At 39.5% G+C, this 24,472-nt stretch overlaps 1 protein-coding gene across 2 annotated transcripts in view; it reads right to left on the bottom strand.

Annotated features, from left to right (window-relative positions):
* Positions 1-5,557: 5,557 nt before the first annotated feature.
* The window catches only part of TRPA1 (transient receptor potential cation channel subfamily A member 1), a 74,284-nt gene continuing 55,369 nt past the window's right edge, over positions 5,558-24,472 (bottom strand). For both annotated transcript variants that reach the window (XM_046026858.1, XM_046026867.1), the window contains exons 19-28: positions 23,163-23,233; positions 22,272-22,434; positions 21,404-21,493; positions 19,437-19,606; positions 16,933-17,062; positions 16,169-16,351; positions 13,205-13,273; positions 9,021-9,131; positions 7,019-7,116; positions 5,558-6,374 (exon numbers count right to left, since the gene is read on the bottom strand). In XM_046026858.1, the coding sequence (XP_045882814.1) occupies positions 6,164-6,374; positions 7,019-7,116; positions 9,021-9,131; positions 13,205-13,273; positions 16,169-16,351; positions 16,933-17,062; positions 19,437-19,606; positions 21,404-21,493; positions 22,272-22,434; positions 23,163-23,233 (1,296 nt within the window). In that variant the 3' untranslated portion in view covers positions 5,558-6,163. The remainder of the gene's footprint in view (positions 6,375-7,018; positions 7,117-9,020; positions 9,132-13,204; positions 13,274-16,168; positions 16,352-16,932; positions 17,063-19,436; positions 19,607-21,403; positions 21,494-22,271; positions 22,435-23,162; positions 23,234-24,472) is intronic.

The following is a 24,472-nucleotide window of genomic DNA, read 5'->3' as shown; positions in this document are numbered from 1 at the left end:
TCAGTGACCTTTCAGGTATAGTGTCCCCAGGGGAAAAAAAATTACGTTTCTCCTGATTTTTATTCAAGAGATAGGAAGGCTTCAATGTAAGGTCACAGCATGCACAAGTAGACCTATGAGGTCACATCTGAGCACTGTGACTTTGGACAAGCTACTCTACCTAAAAGTGTCATGATTTCTTTCATAAAGCAAGGATGATGAATAATAGGACCTACCTCATGTGGTTGTTTTGAGAATCAAGTGAGTTAGCAGTGCTTGGAGCAGTACCTGAAACACAGTAAATATTTCATAAGCCACCTTCTTGTTACTGTCTTTTTTTTAAAGATTTTATTTATTTGACAGAGAGAGACACAGAGAGAAAAGGAACACAAGAAGGGGGAGTGGGAAAGGGAGAGGCAGGCTGCCTGCTGAGCAGGGAGCACAATGTGGGGCTCAATCCCAGGACTCTGGGATCATGACCTGAGACGAAGGCAGAGGCTTAAGGACTGAGCCACCCAGGGGACCCTTGTTACTGTCTTTAAATGTGCTCACATCAAAATGTTGAAAATGGTTTAGAAATACACAGTCGTGATGGCTTATCCTGACCAGCACAGAGTTTGTACTCTGTTGATGTTTGGTGATTTGAATCTGGGGCAAAAACAAGAATAAGAAAAAGTGCTGTAATACATATTTGAATTAGTTTTCTCTAAATGTGAGGTTTTTTTGGTGGTACACACTCCATGATTTGTTTGGCTGATGAGATCCAGAAGTACCTGGGAGCGCCAGCTTGTATCGGAAGAAATTCCCTGTGTAATCACTAGGATATAATCCCCTTTACCTCAGCTAAGTCAGTTCTCCTAAATACACTGTAATCGCATTTATTGAGGTAGGCACTTTGCATGCATGATATTTTCCAATCCTACCAACACAATAGCAATTTATACTCAGATCACCATTTTAGAAATGTGGAAACATATCCAGAGTCACTCAGTCAATAGGAATTAGGATCAGTATTAAGGTTCAGTTGCGTTATTGCAAAGTACAGACGTCACCCACATTAACCATAGTCAAAAAACCATACTCAGCAACCACAGAAGACAGAAACAGTAGAAAAGACAGAAAAGTGGCATTCGAATGTCTCTTTCATCAGTTAGAGATGTGTTATTCAACTTTTGTAGGGCAAATGGTCAGCAAGAATTTGGGACACTAAACTTCTTTTCTGAGGCACATTGAACCGGTTTTCATGCAGTATCTTTTAGGCCTGTGATATTTGTTGTTTTCACTGATTTTTGTTATTTACTTTATATGTGTGTATTCATTGACATCTGTTATGTGCAAGGGCCTGGGCCAGGAGCTACAAAGGATGAAAAAAGGAAACATAAAGAAATAAGGTGTAAGTCTTTAGATCACTTGGGACTGATGATGATAATCTCAAAGATGAACTTGAGATGGACTCTCTTTCCCACTAGATGGACCCTAGTGGAACGAGAGGCATGGTCAACCGAAGAGGCACAAGTGGCAGAGGAGAAATGCACTGTCAGCAGTTATGAGGATGCAGGGAGCATCATCAGTTGGCCCATTAAGGAAGACTTCAAGATGCAAGTTCTACTTATACTGAGCTTGAGAAGAGCTGGAGGGAGGACATCTGGGGTGGAAGAGAGCCTAGTAAGAGGCAGGAAGTGGGAGGCCATGGTGTGTTTGGATGAAATAGTGTTCTGGTTTGGATGAAATGCAGATAAGGCTAAATTAGACTGATGAGTCAAGTTACAAAATTAAGGTTGCTTATGAAAGAAAAGCAAAGTCTTTAAAGCCTTACAGCATGGGTGTGAAGGCCAAGAGCTCTACTTCAGAAAGATTAAGCAATGCAGTACGTTGGTTTCAAGTCTAGGACCCTGAGAGAATGGTACCATTGGTAGGAAATAGGAAACCTGGAGGAACTGGTATGCACTCCCCTATTCATATTCATGGGTATTCAATTGGAAGAACTATGGGAATGCAGAACTAGAATTTGGGGGGAGGGGCAGAAGAGATTATATCAAGGAGTGGTTACAAACCTAAGCGAAGTTGTGATATGGCAAGACGGCCGGCAAAGAGATGAGTATGCAAGAGAAAAGGGTCAAGGACAGACCTCAGGGGTGTAAGTATTAGCTAGTAGGCCATAGAGAGAAGACAGTGGGAAGTAGAGGAGGAGCAGTAAGAAAAATAGTGGAAAAAACAGAATTCAGTGTTTGGGGGTAAAAGGGAGAATTTCAGAAAGCTAAATGATTTATTCAACTGTCATCTCCTCAAGAGCAAGTTGGATAGCCTATTTCCACACACCCCCCCCCCCATAATAGGTGTAGTACAATATGGCACGTATTCTTACATTCTTGGTGTTCAATTAATATTAAATGAATGGTGTCAATGCTCCACAAAGTTTGAGGAGTGGGAAGACTGTGAGAAGACCATTCGTTTTCATGAGTAGGACATCCTGGTGATCCTATACTGTGAATTTCAGCCTTTATGTCTTAAGGAAAATAAAGGACAAAGATCTTGTCTGAATCAAAGACTAAGGAACATACAATATTGTCTCTAGGGCATGTATTCTGTTAGACCATAAATGAAAACATGTCTGGTTTCCTCATATATTATCACTTAGCACTCTGCCTGTTTGTATGAGTGTGTGGCTGAGAATGCGTATGACAGCAGGAGATGGAGGCCACCAAGATGTCCATCTGTGGAAAAGAGAGGAGTCCATGCAATGGGGTCCACAAAATTACAGTAACATCTGTCAGAACCCTTGTGCTAGGTGGACAGAGGGTTCCATAGTTGTCTCATCAACACATTAAATGGAAAGAAGTAAGGAGAACAAGAACCTTGGCATCATAACACCTATGTAAATAAAAACACACATGAACCAATACTGGTCAGTGTAATACAAGGGTACACATATAGCCAAAGACATCCATTAGAGTGGGCATGTCCTGGGCAAGTGAGGGAATAAACATGAGAATTAGGGTGAAGAGGAAAATAAAAACAAGGACCTTGAAAAGATCAACAACGATGTATGTGACCAATGCATACTTTGTGGTGGACATCAAAAGAAAAAAGGGCATATGTGATGGAGGCATTTTTTTTTCATCATGGTAAGTGTACTCTTTATTCCCCACCCCCAACTTCACCCATCCTCCCACCCACCTCCCCACTGGTTTGTTCTGTATAGTTAAGAGTCTGCTTCTTGGTTTGTCTTTTTCCTTTACTCATTTGTTGCTTAAATTCCACACATGAGTGAGATCATCTATTTGTCTTTCTCTGGCTTATTTTGCTTAGCATTATACTTAACACTATCCATGTTGTTGCAAATGGCAAGATTTCTTTCTTTTTTATGGCTGAATAATCGTCCATTGCAGGTAGGTACATGTGTGTGAGTTTGTGTGTGTATATACACTCACACACATCTTCTTTATCCATTCATCTATTGACGGACACCTGGGCTTCCTCTACAGTTTGGCTATTATAAATAATGCTGCAGTAAACATACGGTGCATATATCTTTTTGAATGAGTGTTTTCATATTCTTTGGGTAAATACCCAATTTTGAAATAACTGGATCATATGGTATTTCTATTTTTAGTCTTCGGAGGAATCTCCATACTGCTTTTCAGTGTTTGTACTGATTTACATTCCCACCAGTAGTGCATAAGGGTTCTGTTTTCTCCAAATCCTTGCCAACACTTACTGTTTATTTTGTTTTCGATTTTAGTCATTCTGACAGGTGTAAGGTATAATATCTCATTGTGGTTTTGATTTGCATTTCCCTGATGATTTGCGACATTGAGCATCTTTGCATGTGTCTGTTGACCATTTGTATGTCTAAGAAATATCTGCTCATATCTTCAGTCTATTTCTAAACTGGATTATTTCCTTTTTGGGTGTTGAGTTGTATCAGTTCTTTATATATTTTGGACACTAACAATTTATTGGATATGTCATTTGCAAATATCTTCTCCCATACTGTAAGTTGCCTTTTAGTTTTCTTGTTTCCTTCATTGTGCAGAAACTTCTTTATTTTGATGAGGTCCCAACAGTTTATTTTTGCTGTATTTTGCTTGCCTCAGGAGATGGAGCTCAGAAAATGTTGCTTGCCCGATGTCAGAGAAATTACTGCCTGTGCTCTCATCTAGGATTTTTATGGCTTCAGGTCTCACATTTAAATATTTAATCCATTTTGAATTTATTTTTGTGTATGATGGAAGAAAGGGGTCCAGTTTCATTCTTTTGCATGTTCCTGTCCAGTTTTCCCAATACCACTGTATTTTCATTTCTCCTGTGTTGAAGATTGACTATATGATTGTGGGTTTGTTTCTGGGTTTTCCATTCTAGCCCACTGATCTATGTGTCTATTTTTGTGACCGTAACATACTGTTGTAATTACTACTGCTTTGAAATATAACTTGAAATCTGGAATTATGATACTTCATTTTGTTTTTCAAGATTGCTTTGCTATCTGAGGTCTTTTGCGGTTCCTTACAAATTTTAGAATTGTATGTTCTAGTTCTATGAAAAATGCTCTTGGTATTTTGATAGGGATTGCATTAAATCTGTAAATTGCTTTGGATAGTATGACATTTTAACAATATTTGTTCTTCCAACCCATGAGCATTGAGATGTCTTTTTTTTTTTTTTTTTACATCATCTTGAATTTCTTTCATCGATGTTTTATAGTCCTCAGAGTATAGGTCTTTCACCTCTTTCATTAAATTTATTCCTAGAAAATTTGTTTTAGGTGCAATTGTAAATGAGATTGTTTTCTTAATTTCATTTTCTGTTGCTTCGTTATTAATTTATAGGAATGCAACAGATTTCTGTATACTGATTTTGTACCATGCGACTTCACTGAATTCATTTATCAGTTCTAGTAATTTTTTTGTGGGTCCTTAGGGTTTTCTATATATAGCATTATATAATCTGCAAATAAAATTATATTTCTTCCTTATAATTTGGATGCCTTTTATTTCTCTATGTTGTCTAATTGCTGTGGCTAGGACTTCCAGTACTACATTGAATACAAGTGGTAAGAGTGGATATCTTTTTCTTCCTGATCCTCGAGGGAAAAGCTCTCAATTTTTTACCATGGACTCTGATGTTGGCTGTGGATTTTTCATATAAGGCCTTTATTATGCTGAGGTATGTTCCCTCTAGAGCTACACTGCAGAGTTTTTATTATGAATGGATGTTGTACTTTGTGAAATGCTTTCTTGGCACCTATTGAAATGATCATATGGCTTTTATTCTTTCTCTTACTGATGTGACTTATCATGCTGATTGTTTGACAAATATTGGACCACCCTTGCAATGGATTCCACTTACTGTGGTGTATGATTTTTTAAAATGTATTATTGGATTCAGTTCGCTAATATTTTGCTGAGGACCTAGGTCATTAGAAATACTGGCTTGTAGTTCTCTTTTTTTGTAGTGTCTTTCTCTAGTTCCATGTGTGATGGAAGCATTTTTACAAATCTCAAAAAACTAAGTGTAGTAAAAAGCTCACACAATAATCAGTGGGGTGACTATATAGATTTTACATTTATTATGATTATTAGCAAACCAAAAATATAGAAACAGCACATCCTATCTATATCTATAGTAAAATTCATGCATATAATGTCTATTAATTTGGATCTCAACTCAAAGTGACATCAGGTGTGTTAGGAGCAGCAAGAAGGGTGTGGTAGTTTATTATAGTTGGAACAGAGTACACGGTGTTCCACCCACAAGTTCTTACAACACACACAAAAAAAGCATACCCAATGGTATAACCTAATATAACACTTTATTGTCTAATGCATTACATATTACATAATTATCAAGCAGGAATCCAGTATATTGACATTTGTATTCTAGCTTAAGAGTTACATTTACTAGTCCTTATCATTAAAATGTGTGTTCTAACAAGTCAGTTTTCTACCCAAATAATGAGAAGTGAAGTACAACTTGAACTCATTAGCAAGGATATTCTCTATACATACTAACTGGCATAAAATATGAATAGAGAGAAGGTTTATTTTACAAAGAATACAGGAACCATCCTTTCATATGTAGTGAAATCAGAGTCCTAGTTCTGCTTTTTCCTCACTTTTGCTAACCTGGAAATTGGACTCAACAGGGTCATGCAAACTTCCCCGACAGGAAGCCCCACTGCAGCCTAAGGCAAAGGGTTGTGGGTCTTTGTCTTTACTGCTTTCAACACAGAATTCCACTTGCTATTCCTTTGTTCTAACTGTTCTTTTTTAAACCTATCTTGAAAAGAACTATGGTTATCTTCATCCTCTGTCTCAGAGATGATTTCCATCTTCTGAATGATGAGTTTGATAAGCTCATGCTGTTTTTCCAGAAGAGAAGTGAGATCCTTCAGCCTAAAAGGATATACATGTCTCATGAATTTACTGTCAATGATCTTTTCAGTCCTTGAGTGCAGAGAGGCCTAGGTTACGAGAGGTGTTCTATATCCAATGGGCTGTGTCAGGTCATAGCTTTGTGGTAGTCCTAATCCTTCTAAGAAATACACATTTTTTAAGGTTAGGTGTTCTTCTTAAGGTTGTGCTGTCAGTTCTTGGCCAGTTTACTTTTGTTCCCATTTTAAAGATTAAAGTGCTGTTGCACAGAAAGAATAAGCAGCTTACCCAAGGTCATAGTTAGTAAGCAGTTGAATAGGGCTTTAAACTCAGGTGAATAAACTCTAATGCCCTAATGCTTAACTACCGTACACTATAGCTTCTCTAGGAATTCTCAAAATCTTTCAAAACTTTGATGTATGAATTCAGATGGCTCATGGGAATGCAGTTTAAGATACTAACTAGAAAACTGATTGTTGAACTGCAGCAAGTAAATTGTTGGGTCTCAAAAATTTCTCATGATTCTCAATATACTATGACATCAGTCAACTAAAGTATGACTTAATATATGAGATAAACACAAATATATAATATAACCTTACACTATACATCATTATTTAAAAGTTTTAAGTTTCTCAAATACAGATGTAAAGAAAAACACATACCGATACTTCTGCTTCAATATTTCTATTTCTAGAGATGTGTCAACATTTGGAATTTCCTGTCTTGTTTCTTTGGTGTGAAAAATAAAATGAAATATACGCTGTGGGATAAACAACGAATAGTTACTCAGGTTGAACTCAATTCAGGAACTATTTCTTGAACGTGGGCCATGACTCAGCTACTGCATCAGGTATGCTAGGATGACAAAGAGCTAAGACATGGCTATGGCCCTTAAGGAGCTCACAGTTTGTTAAGAGAAACTGGAAGAGATGATGCTGAGTGAAATAAGTGAGGCAGAGAGAGTCAATGATCATATGTGGAGCACAAGAAATAACACGGAGGACATGGGGAGATGGAGAGAAGGGAGTGGGGGGAAATTGGAGGGGGAGATGAAAGATGAGAGAACTATGGACTCTGAAAAACAATCTGAGAGTTTTGGAGGGGTTGGGGGTGGGAGGTTGGGGGAGCCTGGTGGTGGGTATTATGGAGGGCACGTATTGCATGGAGCACTGGGTGTGGTACATAAACAATGAGTTCTGGTACACTGAAAAGAAATTTAAAAAATAAAAAAAAAAGAGAAACAGGCATATAAAGAGCTATAAAACAAATCATGCATATTATAATAAAGTACAAGCTGTATAGATAAGATAGAAGGAGAAAATTAGAGTGGAAGACTGCTTATGAAAAAGTGTAACCAAATCATCTTATATTTTCTCATGAAAAATGCTCATCATAAGTGGTGGTATTCCATACAAGATTAATTGTTCTCTAAAACCACACCATTATCCAACACAACTGAATTTCCCATAAGGATGTTTCTGAAATGCTATTTTAATAAATATTTTTAAAATTTTAGTGTCTTAAACCATTGATAGACTGGAATGGGTCAAGGACAGAAATGAAATCACCAGAAATGAGACAATTCTAGGAGTCCAGGCAAGACAAGAGGACAGTACACACAGGTCATCCGGGAAGCCTAATAAACCAAACATGGGAGTCACTGGGTGTGAGGGGTCAGCAGGGGGGAAAAGAAACATCAAGGATGACATCTTGCATAAGCAAGTGAATGGTGTTGACATGAATTGAAAGAAACTTTGGAGAGAAAAGAGGCTTTTTCATTCTTTCCCTGCAGGGAAAGTGAAACATGGGAGAAGTGAAAATTGTGAGTTTTTTTTTGCATGAGTTTGTTCTGAATATGCAGAATTGAGGTACCTTGAGACATACTAGTAAAGAGTCAGGGTAGACAGCTGGACATAGGAGCCTGGAACTCAAGGAGAGTTTTAGGCTAGGGAATCAATTGCTGAGAGCCTTCTGTGTTTTAGGAGTAGTCACAACCATGGATCTGAATGCAATTAAACAGGGAAATAGTGTAGACAGAATAAAGCCTAGGCCAATGCTCAGATTGACTTTATCATTTCATGACTACACATGGAAAAGTAATATGCAAAGAACTGAGAAAAAAATGTTCATAGAAGAGGAAGCCCAGGCATGGCCAGGATTAGCATCTAGTACTTCTGATTCTTAATAAAGTCCTTTTCCATTATAAGGCAGTGGCTTGCTTAGTCTTGGACACTTAGTATATTGTCTATAATGTACACTCCCCATGCACGTGCGTATGTGCGTAAGTATCTGAGCATAGGTACATACGTGCTCTACATTTGCACATAGACATATTCTTTGCACATATTATGTAGGTGGCATGTGACTAGGAAAAATGAAGCGTACACTGTAAGAAAGATACAGGGCACAGCCAATCACCCACCCATGCATCTGCCCTCACAGGGATGTGGTATACATTTAACACAGATGTTGTGAATGAGCCAGTAGGACAGATGCCTCCCTCCCACTGCCCATCACTTTCTCACTGTGAGTTAATCATGCACTTATTATTTTTTTTTAAATCACAATTACTTCTTTTCCTAAGGGCACCCTTAAGGATAACACCATGAATGAATGTCAAACAGTATCACGTTATTTATGCCGACATTTTTCACACGTACTTACCAATAACCCTGAACATCTGGGTCTGTTGGGATACACAACGATGGTTTTCTGGTCGACTCTGCGCAGGAACCAGAGAGGCAGCTTCTTCTCTAAGCTGGTATGAAGTTCCACCTAAAGTGCAGTTTGGATTGATTGAGAGGAATCATTAATAAACATCTGGATTTTTACACCACAGGAAAGCAACCATTAGTACAGCGAACTGAAAACAGACTCTGGTGCCCTGCTTAACGCACAAGCAGCCGGGCTGGCCAGGTTCACCACCTCTCCGCTCATCCACTGACACGATGGGGGCCGCAGTCTGCAGCTGAGGCAAACTGCTTAAAGAGGGAATTCAATGGAAGTGAGCAGATGCTCACTCTTCAGGGACGGTGACTGACACCACCCACAGAAGAAGACAACTTGGCCCGTCCTCTGGGGCGTCGTACAAGATGCACACCTGTGACAGGGGAGGAACTCGTGCTTAGACGGAGGACCACAACCGGAGCCAGTGGAAGGAATACAGCTGGTGCATCAAAGACTAGTACTCCACTGACTTTTCACGCTGTGCTATCGGGTGCAAAATGGTTTATCCGTGACCCATCTTGAGTCTAATTTCTATTTTCAGAGATATAATCATTTGCGTCATTTAATGGGTTTACCTTGAGTTGACATTTTACTTTTTGTTTGCCAAATTTATCTTCTACTCACTTTTTGTAGTCCTTTGTGTCTGTTTAGATATGTTTATTGTAATTACCATGTAGGTGAGAGTTTGCTCTCTAAGCTAAGAACACTGGCTTGTTTATATATGGGCAATTCAGTGGCTCACATCCACAAATGGTGAGATGCTAAGAACTTCCCTGACCACCTGTTTAAAACACTGGCCCCCCTCCCACATAACACACTCTATCTTGCTTCCCTATTTTTATAGCACTTACCACCACTTAACATGCTCTTTATTGGTTCTAGTTTCAAGAATAGCTATGTTTTCTTGTATTTTATTCACAACACCAATTAAAAATTTTCTTTGGGTTTCTATAATAGTTTCCAAGGTTCCTTTTTCCTTGGGCTTAAGAGCAATATTCCTTTCCTCTTACAATATACATTTTTTCAGAGGTCACATGTTATCATTCACTTACTTGATTGAAAAAGATTTATTCAAGCCTAGTGCCTGCCAACAGACAAAGCACATGCTGTGTCTTAACCCTGTTCATTTTCTACATAGGACCTGCCAGATTTCCTTCCTTAAATATGGTCCTAGGGAGGGTGGCAAGCAGAGCTTCAAGTCCAACCTTGGTGGGTCTGGTGGCACCCACTAAGCATGGCTCCTGTGGGCTCAGGACTGATCTGCACCTCCTCTACCTGGTGGCTTTCCCACGCTGGAGGTAAGTGAGTTCCATGGATCTCCCTCTGTGATGTGCCTGTCCGTGTGCAGTGTTGACAGTTGCCAGCCTGTCCTGGAAATGGGATACTTAATGTGGAAAACTACAGAGCTCCAAGCTCCTCATAATACAACTCCTGTCTTTGAGAAACTGTTCCGTCTCCCAGCATGCACTGCCCCAGGGACCTCTCTGTCCCCATTTAGGTCTGAGAGGACTCTGTGAAAAGACCAAATGTCCCTCTGTGAGAGGGCTGCTGCCGTCCCCTTATGCTCTGGTTCTGATGTGGCCTCACACTCAGGTTGTACCTGACAGAGTTGCCCATGGATTATAGAAATTTGCTTAAAAAAAAAACAACTTAGGGGAAATAAGAGAATGGCTTCCTGGTTTTCTAGCCAATGCTCTTCGTGATCCAAAACGAGGCAGATAACATAGGAGCAGTTGCTGTGCCCATTTCCTTTACAAGCCCTTTTGTTGCTGTGTTTCAGGGAAGAGGTCAAACCTAATATAGAATTGTGCTTTTCCTATTAACCGTATGAACTGGTCAACTGTATTAACCGTGTAGTTTAGTGGGCTTCCCGCAGAAATCTTATGTAGTGCTGTTGCTTGTATTGTTCTTTTTATTTACTTTCCTTGACCTTTTCAAGAGTTGTTAGTTATGAGGTACTGCTGGCATGCCTGCGAGGAGGTTTCTGCATCTCTTTTCCTCCTCTTCCCTACCTCCCTCAAGTCCCACACGCCATCTTTGTTCCAGTAGGAACTGGTCAGTTAGCTCTTTCTTTAAACTTTCTCCACTAAATCAAGATAATTACAGATCATCTTAAACACCACTTTCATTTTGTTCTCATTCTTTGGAAGAGCCAATAGCGTCCCACACACTAACGAAATAACTTGAAGCACTTCCATCATTTACTGCCCTTGCTTTCAAAGCTAAGGTTTTCTGAGGTGCCTGGCTGGCTCGGTCAGTAGAGCAAGACTCTAGATCTCGGGATTGAGAGTTAAAACCCCAGGTTGGGGACGTCTGGGTGGCTCAGTTGGTTAAGTGGCTGCCTTCGGCTCAGGTCATGATCCTAGTGTCCTGGGATCGAGTCCCATATCGGGCTCCTTGCTTGGCAGGGAGCCTGCTTCTCCCTCTGCCTTTGCCTACCTCTCTGCCTACTTGGGATCTTTCTCTGTTTCTCTCTCTCTGACAAATAAATAATAAAATCTTAAAAAAAAAAAAAAAAAACAAACCCCAGGTTGGTAGTGAGATATTACTCAAAAATAAAATCTTAAAAAAAAAAAAAAAACAGAGCTAAGGTTTTCTTTTGCTATTTTTTAATAAAGCCCTCTATAATCTTGAGCAGCCTTAGTGCCCTCTAAGGAGCCATCCTTCTAGGCCAGGCGGCCCTTCACCCCTCCTTAGCCACTCCTCATTCTGCCTTCAGCCCTTTGCTCCTGCCGGGTCCTGCCCTTCTAGACCAGCCTCACTACTCTTCTGAATCCTATCTTTCAAGGTCTGGCTCGCATGCCAACTCTTCCATGTAGCATTTTCTTAACTGTGTTTGCATTCATTTTCTGGACCTAACACTTTAATCAGTTAATTTATATATTTTTGTTCTTTAAATGTGCCAAGTCCTCTGTATAATGTACAGCTTAGTCACAGAACAGAGACTTTAAGGATGGTTCTAAGTTGACTTCGATGTTTTACACTCTGAGTGTTCTGTTGGTGTCTCTCTAATTAGAATTCTCTTACGTGTTAAAGTTAGCAAATAACTGGATGACTTTGTGCTGGGGCTCTGTGTTCCCTCAGGCAGATTGTGCTGTGCTCCACACGTGTCATGTACGGGAACACTGTTCAGAAATAAACATGTGCTAATGGAGAGCTGAGTGAGTGACACAGAAGCAAGCAGTGTGACAAAGAAAAGTGAAGAGAATAAAGTTAAATCTTACCATGAATTTGTCTTTCTCTTGAACTGGCCTAAGTTTCTGAACGTGTATGTTCAACTGGTCATCAGGTATTTTTGAAGCATCAAATATTCCCATTCAAATTTGAAATTTAAAGACAAGGCAAATAAGAGCATAGAAATAGTTTTGCATTGTGTAACAGGAGATCACCTCACAGGATTCAGCAGCCAAGGACCTATTCAGAAGCCTCTGACTTGAGCGGATTTTACATTGGATTATTTAGAAAGATGTCAGGGATGTGACAAAGGAACAAAATCTCATGGATGCAGTGAACACTTCAATATAACACGTGATATAGGAACCTTGCAAGAGTATGGCCAAAATACCAGGATCCTTGGAACAGTGGGGCTGTGACAAGACAGAACACCTTATACCTGTCACATCCTTATTTAGCAGCTAGCTACCTGGTTGGCCACATGCTGACATTAAAAGAGGCCCAGGGGCGCCTGGATGGCTCAGTGGGTTAGAGCCTCTGCCTTCGTCGGCTCAAGTCATGATCCCAGGGTCCTGGGATCGAGCCCCGCACTGGGCTCTCTGCTCTGCAGGGAGCCTGCTTCCTCCTCTCTCTCTGCCTGCCTCTCTGCCTACTTGCGATCTCTGTCTGTCAAATAAATAAAATCTTAAAAAAATAAAAGAGGCCCAGATAATTTCTCAGGTTCTCTGCTGAATTTTTTCTGAAAGTTTTTCCCTCATTTCTGAGTCTTTGACTACAGCTATAGAGAACTATAGAGAACAGGCCCAACAAGCACTATACGGTGTGGTACTTTCAGCACTAACAAAATACCTGTTTTAAATAACTGTTTGCAGAAATCAGCTATGCTCATACATGAATAATTAAGATGGTGTTAATTTCAAGGAGTTTTAAATAAATGCAGTACCTACCTGCATAGCAATCCTCTTCAACAACGCATGCTTTTGGACCTCTGCAATGTCGCCAACGGCCAAACCAATCTACAGTACAACACAGCAGTGAGTCATCACCAGTTTAGTGACACCTAAAAATGCACTAAGATCTCTCTGGTGCAGTGGGGGAGTGAGCACGTAACTGCCTAGTAGTGGCCCCAACACACAGGGCTAACACCTCTTGCAGCAAACCGTAAAGCCTATATACCTTGGTCACAATGGTAGCCACATGGGTTGTGATTTTTAAGTGTTATCATAAAACACTAGGACACCCATCTGAAAATTAATTTTAATTTAAAATAAAAATTTGTTATTTTTGGAGAGGACAAGGGTGCTAGAATATCAAATGCCACTGAGGTAACCACGCAACACGGTTGCAAACTCCAGGAGTTGGGCCTCTCTAAGGTAAACAAGAGTGACTTGACAAATGGAGAAGTTAAATAGCAAACCGAGGTGATGCAGAAATATATATCTTACATAGGTTTGGCAGGAAGAGATACACTTCAAGGGTAGGTGTGGCTTTGGTAATAAACAAAAACAAACAGGAACTCCATCTAGAAATCCGTGGCTTCATAGAATTAGGTGAGGGGAACCTGTCAGCTTAGTTCTACTCAATCCCAATTAAATCCACTTACTTACATGAGCTGACACGTATCTGTTAGACAATCACCGCCTATGCTGAACCAGCCTCCTGGATGCTCGTGTTCTCAGAAAGTCAAGTAAACTGCATACAAGAAGGGCTCGGTCTGTCCAGCTCACCACTGTATGCCCAGTGCTTAGAACCACAGCGGGGACAGAGCAGGAACACTAGATAGCTAGTGAGTGAATGAGCAGCGAGCGTATACTACAGAGTGGGCAGACTAGCACTGAGAACCACATGTAGTCAGCAAGTAGGCTTTATTTGGCAGGATAGTGTTTTTTATTTTTAATTTGTAAGGCTTTTGGTGGGCAATCTCTCTAGTTTATATCAGCCTCCATCAAAAACCAGATGTCTCATACCGGCGGCTTCACACGCTGAAGATACTTGCCTAGAATCTGAAGACATCTGATCTTGTGAGTCAGAGAGTAGATAAATTACTATTTAATTCTAGCTAATGTTTATTTAATGCTTATCATGTGCCAAATGATTATCATGTGCCAAGTGCCATTTCAAGTGCTTTGTATTAGCTTATTTCCTCTGCATAAGCTAGAAAGTAAGTTTTATGATATTTTTCTGATTTGTGTCCCCCAAACTACGAAAACACAAGGAAGGGGCATCTGATTCAGACCAGGGTGATGGCAGGGATGTGTTGGTTAAGAAAATCTACCTAGGAGAGATGATGCTTGAGCTGAGTGTTGAGAGCTTGGAAAGAGTTAACCCAAAGTGGGAGGGCCTTCCGGGAAAAGGAGCAGTTTGAACAGAGCCCAGAAAGCACACAGAAAAGTCTGGCACACTCAGTGAACATTCATGGTGCATGTCTGGGTGAATCCTGCCAACAGTGGGGAGCTGGGTGAGATCTGGGTAAGAATCAGATCATGAGGACCCTTGTGTAGCATGCTGATGGGTTTAGACTGAATTAAAGAGTCCTAGAGATTAAAAAAGAAAAAGATGAAAAAAGCAATTTCAGCTTTTCCTTAGAACATCTCTGTGATGACAACTGGCAGGAAGGATTAGACAGAGAAGTGAGACAAGAGAGCCTCTTTGGGCTACTGCAACTTTATGGAGGAGGAACCATAAGGGTGTAAGCCAACTGAAAGTAGGCATTAGAGGCAAGTATTTACTGGGAGAAGTGGGGGAAGGGCAGAGCTCAATCTAGAGTATCTTCCAATGATCTGAGTCAGATAATCAGGAAGGTTCTACTGAGAGGAGCAGAAGAGCTTGAAGGAAAGAAAACACTGACAGTCTTGGCTCTGTTGGGTCTGATTTTCTTCTGGGATGTGCAGGTAGAGATGGCACCCCTGTGTACTACTGCTAGGCCAAATCCTCTTCTAGATGATTATCTTCTAAAACATAAGTGATTCTAAGGGAAGAATGTGAGCTTTATGTCATTCTTTATTATTCTTAGTGCTATCCTATATTTTTCTAGGTCATCAACATGAAACACTGGAGTTGCATCAAGTAAGCGAATCAAAATATTAAGTAGTTGATATTTTCTTTTCTTTCTGGAAACACTGTATAGCACAATCTCTGCTGTATAGTCAGACTCAGTGTACTGAATGTGTGCATGTATGCATAAATGAATAAGGAAAAAAATACACTGTAATGTCAGCTCAGGCATTCCATGGATCTGGGATGTACTTCTGCCTGCACTGGCTCAGGCTCTCATGGCTGGAGCAGGTTCTCTGTGAAGGGCACATTCGTGTCTGCTGAGGATGTTCAGCCTGTAACTGGTTTAGAGATGGCACCCAAATGCCACAGATGCTCTCATGCCTGAGAGGCTCTTCCCCACTTGAATCTCTGGTTAATGAGAAATTTAAAGGCAGAGATGAGGTTTTTTTTTAATCCTTCATTCCACCAAGATCTCTGCTGATGCTCTGACCTCCCACCCAAACTCAGAGCGGCACAAACACCATTCATCTTTATTTCCTTATTCTGCTTTGTAGTTCTTCATAGCATTTTTTCATCCACATGACATTGTATCACATACTTATTTACTATTTAACTTCATGACTGGATTACAATGTCAGGCCTGGGTGTTGGTCTATTCACTGCTGTTTCCCAGCACCTGGATCAAGGTCTAGATTCTTCATAAGTATCTGCCAAGTGAATGCATCTTGGCTGGCATCCTCTGGGCCTCATGCTGTGCCTGGCACACCTGGGCACTAAATGAATGTTGAATGAATAGATTTTATCATAGTCCCTTTTTCCTTTCATGAAGAGAGTTGAAGGAGGCTAAGAATAATGATCATTGCTAAATGCCCCACATGATCAACAAACAGGAAATATAAGGAAAAATTACTTACAAGTAAATTCATGAGCACAATTGGGACAAACATGGTAAAGGCAATAATCTGTATAAAGGACAGAACTGGATATGCCAATTCGTTTCTCAAAAACGGTTCTAGGAAGGCATCACGGTAATTAATATCTCCTAGCATCATGCTGAAGGTCTGGATAATAGAAAGCAATGGAGTGCTGAAAGCATCCTGAGAAAAGATGGTAAAAGTGAAATGCAAAATGCATATAAGGAAAAAATACTTCCTCAAGAGTAAAATGATAAAAATCATATTGAGAATACTTTAAGTCACGGGACTATAGCTACTGAACGTGATAAGAACTACTAATAAACTGGCAATAAAGTTGTCAAAAAAGATCTTTTCTGCATCTATAAAAAATCATCATGCATTTTATATATAAACATTTTTAAAAGATTTTATTTATTTGACAGAGGTTAAGTAGGCAGAGAGAGAGGGGAAAGCAGGCTCCTCGCCGAACAGAGAGCCTGATGCGGGGCTCAAGCCCAGGACCCCGAGATCATGACCTGAGCCGAAAGCAGAGACTCAACCAACTGAGCTACCCAGGCATCGCTATATAAACATTTTGACACTGGGAAAAAGTCATTGAGTTAGATGGTATTTTTTCCTGTGATAAAAATAATTTGAAGGCAATTTTATCAGATAAAAATAGTTATGTTACTATTAATTTTCTAGGCCATTCAGATTTAAGTATAAATATATATTCATAACATTCACATCAACAAAATTAACTACTAACATAGCTACCTCACCTGCAAGCTCAGGAGGACGTAAAAGCTGAGGCCAAAAGCCAGAAGAAGGAAGACAAACACGACCGTAGACCTTAACAAAGTTTTCATAATCACCTCCAACATAACAATGAAAATCCCACAATTTTCAAATCTAGGAAAATGTAAAAATTAAAGTATGTATTTACTTTTCTGGTCAAATTGTATTTCACTCAGAGTTAATATTTACCATACATTAGGAACTGTGTTTCACAGATGAGTAACGGAGACATGAGAAATCAGGACTAGTGGGCGCCTGCGTGGCTCAGTGGATTAAGCCGCTGCCTTCGGCTCAGGTCATGATCCCAGGGTCCTGGGATCGAGCCCCACATCAGGCTCTCTGCTCCGCGGAGAGCCTGCTTCCTCCTCTCTCTCTGCCTGCCTCTCTGCCTACTTGTGATCTCTCTCTCTCTGTCAAATAAATAAATAAAATCTTTAAAAAAAAAAAAAAAAAAAAAAAAAAAAAAAAAAAGAAATCAGGACTAGTTGTCTCATTTTCAAACTGTTGAAGGGTTTTATTTTTCCTTCTTGTTCATGTTTATCATTGTTTTACTACTTGACCACTAGGTTATTACTTCAAGCAAAGAGGAGAGAAAAATCTCCTCATGATCATAGAAAGTGCTAGCAAAGCCCGATAAAGGGATCCTAGAGCTGAGTTAGGAGATGCATCCAGTGGGGACTCTAAATGAGCTCATATACCACAAGGGCACACCCATATGATTTACAGGACCTCCTGACCTCCTGAGGTTTCCTTTTTCTCTCCTGCAAACCAAAATTGTGAAACATTTAGAGAGATAATGGATGTGTCCTCTAGCCACAAATCTGTTTTGGCAAAAACAACTTGTTAAAGGCGGAGTCATGAGACTTTAAAGATGAAAGGGACTTTAGAGGCCTCAGAAATGAAGTTCCCAAAGCTGTCCAGGAACTCGCTAAGGTCACTGATAATGGCAAAGCCAAGGGAGTGGCAGTACCCAGACTTGCCTTGAAGCCTCTTGACTTTCAGACCACTGTTCTTCCCACCACACCATGTCCTTTCCAAGGTGCTGGGCTCAGCCCCACAGCATTGTGCTTGTGAACAGTGATGTAGATGATATAGTAGGAAAACCATGGTCCCTGGGGTTAGAAAGATGTGGGTAAAATGTCCACTTACTAGCTGAGATCCTGGGAAAGTTATTTAATGCATACCTTCATTTTCTTCTTTTATATACCGTGAGTAATAACATTTACCCCCTGTTATTGTAAAGATTATATGAAGTAACACTATCTGGAGGTAAGGGAGCCTAGTCCTTTTCCCCCCTCTATAGTTTTTTCCTAAATTATTTTTTCTTGTATATCATTATTATTCCCCCTACCAATGACTTCATTTTGATTATTTTAATCTAAAGCAAATTCTTTTCTTGCTGTTGTTAAAAATTTTTTTATTTATTTGACAGACAGATCACAAGTAGGCAGAGGCAGGCAGAGAGAGAGGGAAGCAGGCTCCCTGCTGAGCAGAGAGCCTGAAGCGGGGCTCAATCCCAGAACCCTGGGGTCATGACCTGAGCTGAAGGCAGAGGCTTTAACCCACTGAGCCACCCAGGCACCCCAATCCAAAGCAAATTCTTACCAAATAATACCAAGTAAAGCCAAGAATAGCTAATACTTTTATCTCCACTTACTACTCACATTTAACCCAGATTTGTCTAGACCAGTGTTTCTCCACCCCAGGCGATTTTGCCACTCAGAAGAACTGGACAATATCTGCATACCTTTTTTGTTGTCACATGGTGGGGGTGTGCTACTGCTTATCTAGTGGGTAGAGGCCAGAGATGCTGCTAAACATTCTTCAATGCACAGAGCAGTATCTGCCCCCATCAAAAAAATTATCTAACCATGGGGCACCTGGGTGACTCAGTGGGTTAAAGCCTCTGCCTTCAGCTCAGGTCATGATCCCAGGGTCCTGGGATTGAGGCCCTCATCAGGATCTCTACTCAGCAGGGAGCCTGCTTCCTCCTCTTGCTCTCTCTGACGGCCTCTCTGTCTACTTGTGATCTCTGTCTGTCAAATAAATAAATAAAATCTTTTTTTTTTAAAGATTTATTTATTTGACAGATAGAGATCACAAGTAGGCAGAGAGGCAGGCAGAGAGACAGAGAGGAGGAAGCAGACTCCCCACTAAGCAGAGAGCCCAATGCGGGGCTCGATCCCAGGACCCTGGGATCATGACCCGAGCTGAAGGCAGAGGCTTTAACCTGCTGAGCCACCCAGGCGCCCCAATAAATAAAATCTTAAAAAGAATTATCTAGCCACAAATTTCAGTAGTGCCAAGGTTAAGAAATCTTGGTCTACACTCTGAGTTCCAAACTTCTCTCACTTTTTCCTTAATAGTATATAAAAGATATCTTCATAGTCTAAAACAATTGGAAAAGGAATAAGACAATTATAAATCTATGGTACTTCAAATATTAAAAATACCTAAGGGACACAGAAATCATTCAAACTGGCTTTACCTCTGAAGATACAATAAGAAGTTCATCCAGTAGAAGTGTATAGCAATTGCCCCACATTGCCACTGCAAAGAAGCTGGTATATCAACGAATAAGGGGGACACGAAAATGATGCTTGTTGTGTAGATAATCCATTCAACTACATTGGTGTTATCCAAAATATAGTTCTTTTTCTGAAAGAATTCAGAATTACCACATGTAGAGACCAAGACCTGGCATCCTACACACACACACACACACACACACACACACACACACACACTTTGGCCAGCAGCAACATTTTTGCACTTGGGAGAGGTTTAGGACCAAGGACCCAGCTCCTGCCTCCCTTGACTGAACTTCGAGCCCAGGTATGGACCAGTACTGGAGATGGCCCAGCCTCTTCTATTGACCTGGCACACTTTGGAAATCTGATACCTAAGGAAATTCAACAAGTTTCTGGACTTTCTCTGTAGAGTTCATTCCTTATTAAAGAAATTCTTGGGGAGCTGCAAGTTGATTTAGATCATTCTTTTCTCCCTGTGTAAGGACATACATGTGGATTTCTCAGGATACAAATAAACTGAAGCTGCTTCTAAGGGGGTTTGAGACCTGTGCTAAGACTTAATGACCACAACAATTCGAAGTCGTTTCCTCCTCTTAAAGATTTCATGTTTTGGACATCGAATTTCCTGTAGAGGCAATGATTTTACTATCAATAAAAAAATGTGGAGACCAACTCTGTTAGAGAAATCATGTAACTTTATAGTTTAAACTACAATCTGTAAAAATGAAAATTATGACAAGATTAAGTAATATGCTCACTATAAAGTTACAATGAAACAATATAGTCTAATTCTCCAAATTGTGACAATTTACTACAACCATTGATAGATTTACACACATACCTACATACACACACATAGACATACATATATAACTACTTGCAATGTAAAGTATATCAAACAAATGTGAAGCATTGTAACTATCATTAACATTCTTTAATGCAGGTATCAGTGTGCTTATATAACTTATATAACATTTTATGTAAAAAAAAATTTTCACATAAAATGAGGTATTATATAAAAGATATATATCTTATAAAAAGATGCACTAAAAAAACCCCATAATGAATAGAAGACTTTAAACCTCCACACTGAGAAATAAAAGATTGGTGCCATTTATTAGCCAATGTAAGGACCTGTAGATAATTTACGTAATTCTTGAGTCTGATCTGAATTTGGTTCACCCATTAAAAAAAAGGTATGAAGTAAAAATTATGCTATAAAGAGCTCCAAATTTTATTATAACTTGAAATTTTATCCAATAAAGAAAAGCATTCTTTTTTTTTTAATTTTATTTATTTGATAGCACAAGCAGGTGGAGCAGCAGGCAGAAGGAGAGAGAGAAGCAGGCTCCCTGCTGAGCAAGGAGCCCGACACAGGGCTCGTTCCCAGGACCCTGGGCTCCATCTCAGGGCCCTGGGATCATGACCTGAGCTGAAGGCAGTCGCCTAATCAACTGAACCACCCAGATGCCCCTGAAAAGCTTTCTAATTAAGAAAGGAATTCAAGGAAAAACCCAGTTGAAATGGAGTCATGGATCAAGTAAATTTTTTATAAATTGTTACATTTAAAAGTATCAATTCAAAATCTACGATGTCAGCAAAATATCTAATTGATATGCGAGAAAAATACAGAAAAGGCATTCATAAGCTCATTTGTAGCCAAGCAGACCCATATGGACTGACTAGTACAACTAGAACATCTTTACTTCAATTTTATCAAATAGGCGCCATTCAATGCAGGAGTCTTATCTAAAATCATGTGATTTCTACAGTTTGAAAAGTTTATGCTTGGTATTTCCAATCTACACATTTGTAAAGATATGTGATTTTATTCTGACATATATTGCTTCAATAATAGTTTAGCAATTTGTGTTCTGCATATTAAAATATTTGCAACTTTAGAGATATAAAATGTCTTGTGTACCTGTTGGAAAATTTGGACCACTTCTTTGCAATATCCAAATATACTTGACAAAAAAACTAAAATCATACAAACTTTTATAAAATATGAATTCTGAAACAGAAAGTTACAAAAGTTATGAAGGATATCAAATAAAAAAACACTTAAACATCTTCGTAATTTCCACTATTAAATATTTGTTTTTCTTCTGCTTCATTCATGCATATTGTTCATATTTGCTTTAAACAGAAAATTACTGATACCAATATAAAGATAACTCATCCTGATTTCATAATGTCCTTTTTAAGAGAGGTTCAAAAATTACCAAATGAATTCAAGAAGAATACAAATCTGTATACCTATGTAAAAAATTTTTTTACTATGGTAAAACACACATAAACATAAAATTTGCCATTTTCAAAGTTTTACATTTTACAGGTACATTTATATTTCAAAATGTATAATTCTGTGACATTAAGGCAACCACCACCACCATCCATCAGCATTTATGCCCATAACTTTTCATCACCCCCAAACACAAACCCTGTATCCAACTAAGAACCACTCCCTCTCCCCCCAAATCCCTGACAGCCACACATCTACTTTCTTGTAGACCTGTTTTAAAGTTTTATACTTCAGCATTAAAGTTAGCATCTCATATATGTCAATTCTTTTTAATTTACAAACTCATTTATTGACCTATTTATTTATAGTCCCTCTCATTCCACAAGAGATTTTAGGAGAAACTGTTCATATAGGAATTCCACAGTCTACTTTTAATAGAGTCCTGATATTTCAGATTTGCTATGGGATTCATATTTCTAAGGAAATACAACACTTTTGATAATATTTTATTTTAAAAAGTTGAAATATGAAGACCAATCGAAAATACCTTGGTGTCTAATATTTCTGAATGGTCATGAGTTTCATTGATGATTCCAGTTGAGTTGAAGGCCATGCCTGGTTTTATACTGATAACAAGAAATGTCATAGGTAGGAGACCAATACAGTAAGATCCTAGGTTCATAACATGGGCTCTAAACCCATAAGCCAACCTACAAAAATAAACAAATTGTAATTTCAACAAAAATATATAAGATAAGCCGTGGAAAAAGTAGTTAAAATCTCGCTCAGAAATCTACTTAGTAAATTCACTGAACTTTACAAACAAGATCTTCAAATTCACCCTTTTTCATTTTCAGAAAAGGAATCTCAATCTCAACTTTCCAGAAAATGCTGAGTTATTTAAAAATCTCTCACCAATTAATGGAAAAACAGAGACTTTAGCTCATATTTTCTGACTTCCACACTGATTGCTCTTCCCAGGTACCTCTCTCACTTCACTGTCCATTAAAATACAAGGCCCAGGAGTGCTTCTTTATGTCTTCTATAAAGATTTCCACCCCTGAAATATCTCATTTAATGTCAGAAATAAACAACAGCATTTTTTAAAAAGATTTTATTTATTTGACAGACAGAGATCACAAGTAGGCAGAGAAGCAGGCAGAAAGAGAGGGGGAAGCAGGCTCCCCGCTGAGCAAAAAGCCCAATGCAGGGCTTGATCCCAGGACCCTGACATCATGACCTGAGCCGAAGGCAGAGGCTTTAACCCACTGAGCCACCCAAGTGCCCTAACAACAGCATTTTTAATACCAAAATTTGCCTTCAACACATTTCCTTTTCAAAGTGTAAAGCATTAAGATAATAAAATCTAAACAACTAATTAGAAGACTTTAAACAAACAATGGGGCATTATTAAAAAGAAATACTACTTAATACCCACCATTTCATAAGTAAGTATTCTTTACACACAGGATGGTTGAGAAGTTCTATGCGGTTATGTTGTACCATTACCTGAGAAATAAGGAAAGATCAATCAAAATAAATCCTATTAAACTACTGAGCACAAGTAAAGCTTTTTGTGTGCTCATTTTATAATTTTAATATTGTAAAAGTAACACTTTGTTATGAAAGTTTGAAAAATCAAAAATTAAAGCAAGAGTGTATGTTTTGAAAAACAAGCTAGAGAGATCCATTTTGTACATGTGGTTATTCGATTCAGTCTGTCTCTTTCAATTTCTCATTAGTTGAGATAGAATAAGCATTTTGCTCTTATACAAAATTACAACCAGAAAGGATATTAAAGATAAATAAGGAATCTCTACACCCTTTTTCTTTCCTTAAAGAAACTCAGGCTTATCTTTCTAGAATTTTAAATAGTATAGTACACAAGTCATTAAATTAGCTTGTAGATTATTAAGTTTTCATGAATTATTGGGATCTACTAGTATCTATTTCAAATTTTTTTTTCCTTGGGGGGAAGAGTCAAGATGGAAGAGAAGTAACAGGCAGAGACTACATCAGGTAGCAGGAAATCAGCTAGATAGCTTATCAAACCATTGCAAACACCTAAAAATCCAACAGGAGAATGAAGAGAAGAAGAGCAGCAATTCTAGAAACAGAAAATCAAGCACTTTCTGAAAGCCGACCAGCGGAGAAGTGAATCCAAAGCGACGGGAAGATAGACCGCGGGGGGGGGGGGGGGGGGGGGGGGGGGGGTGCCCGGCAAGCCGTGGAACAAAGGAGCACTAAATCAGGACTTTTAAAAGTCTGTTCCACTGGGGAGCCACCTACAGAGATGGAGCCGAGGAGTGAGCTCTCAGCTCGGGGTTACCTTGAACTGCTCACAGGCTGGGTGAGCTCAGAGCGCGGCCAGAGACCAGAGAGATGGGAGTGACTGAGTGCTATTCTCTGAGGGCGCACTGAGGAGTGGGGCCTCGAGCGCGGGGCTCCTGTGGGCCGGAGACGGGGAGGCCACCATTTTCAGTCCCGTCCTCTGGAACTCTACGGAAAGCGTTCAGGGAACAAAAGCTCCCGAAAGCGAAACTAGCGAAACTAGCGGATTACTTAGCCCAGCCCCTGGTAAAGGCGGTGCAATTCCGCCTCCGGCAAAGACACTTGAGAATCACTACAACAGGCCCCTCCCCCAGAAGATCAACAAGAAATCCAGCCAAGACCAAGTTCACTTACCAAGGAGAAGAGCGGAATTCCTGAGGAGGAGAAAGCACAGCATGGAACCCATGACTTTCTCCC

Source organism: Meles meles, chromosome 1 (genome assembly GCF_922984935.1).
Source record: "Meles meles chromosome 1, mMelMel3.1 paternal haplotype, whole genome shotgun sequence".
NCBI lineage: Eukaryota > Metazoa > Chordata > Mammalia > Carnivora > Mustelidae > Meles > Meles meles.
This window is presented reverse-complemented; position numbering and strand designations above follow the sequence as displayed.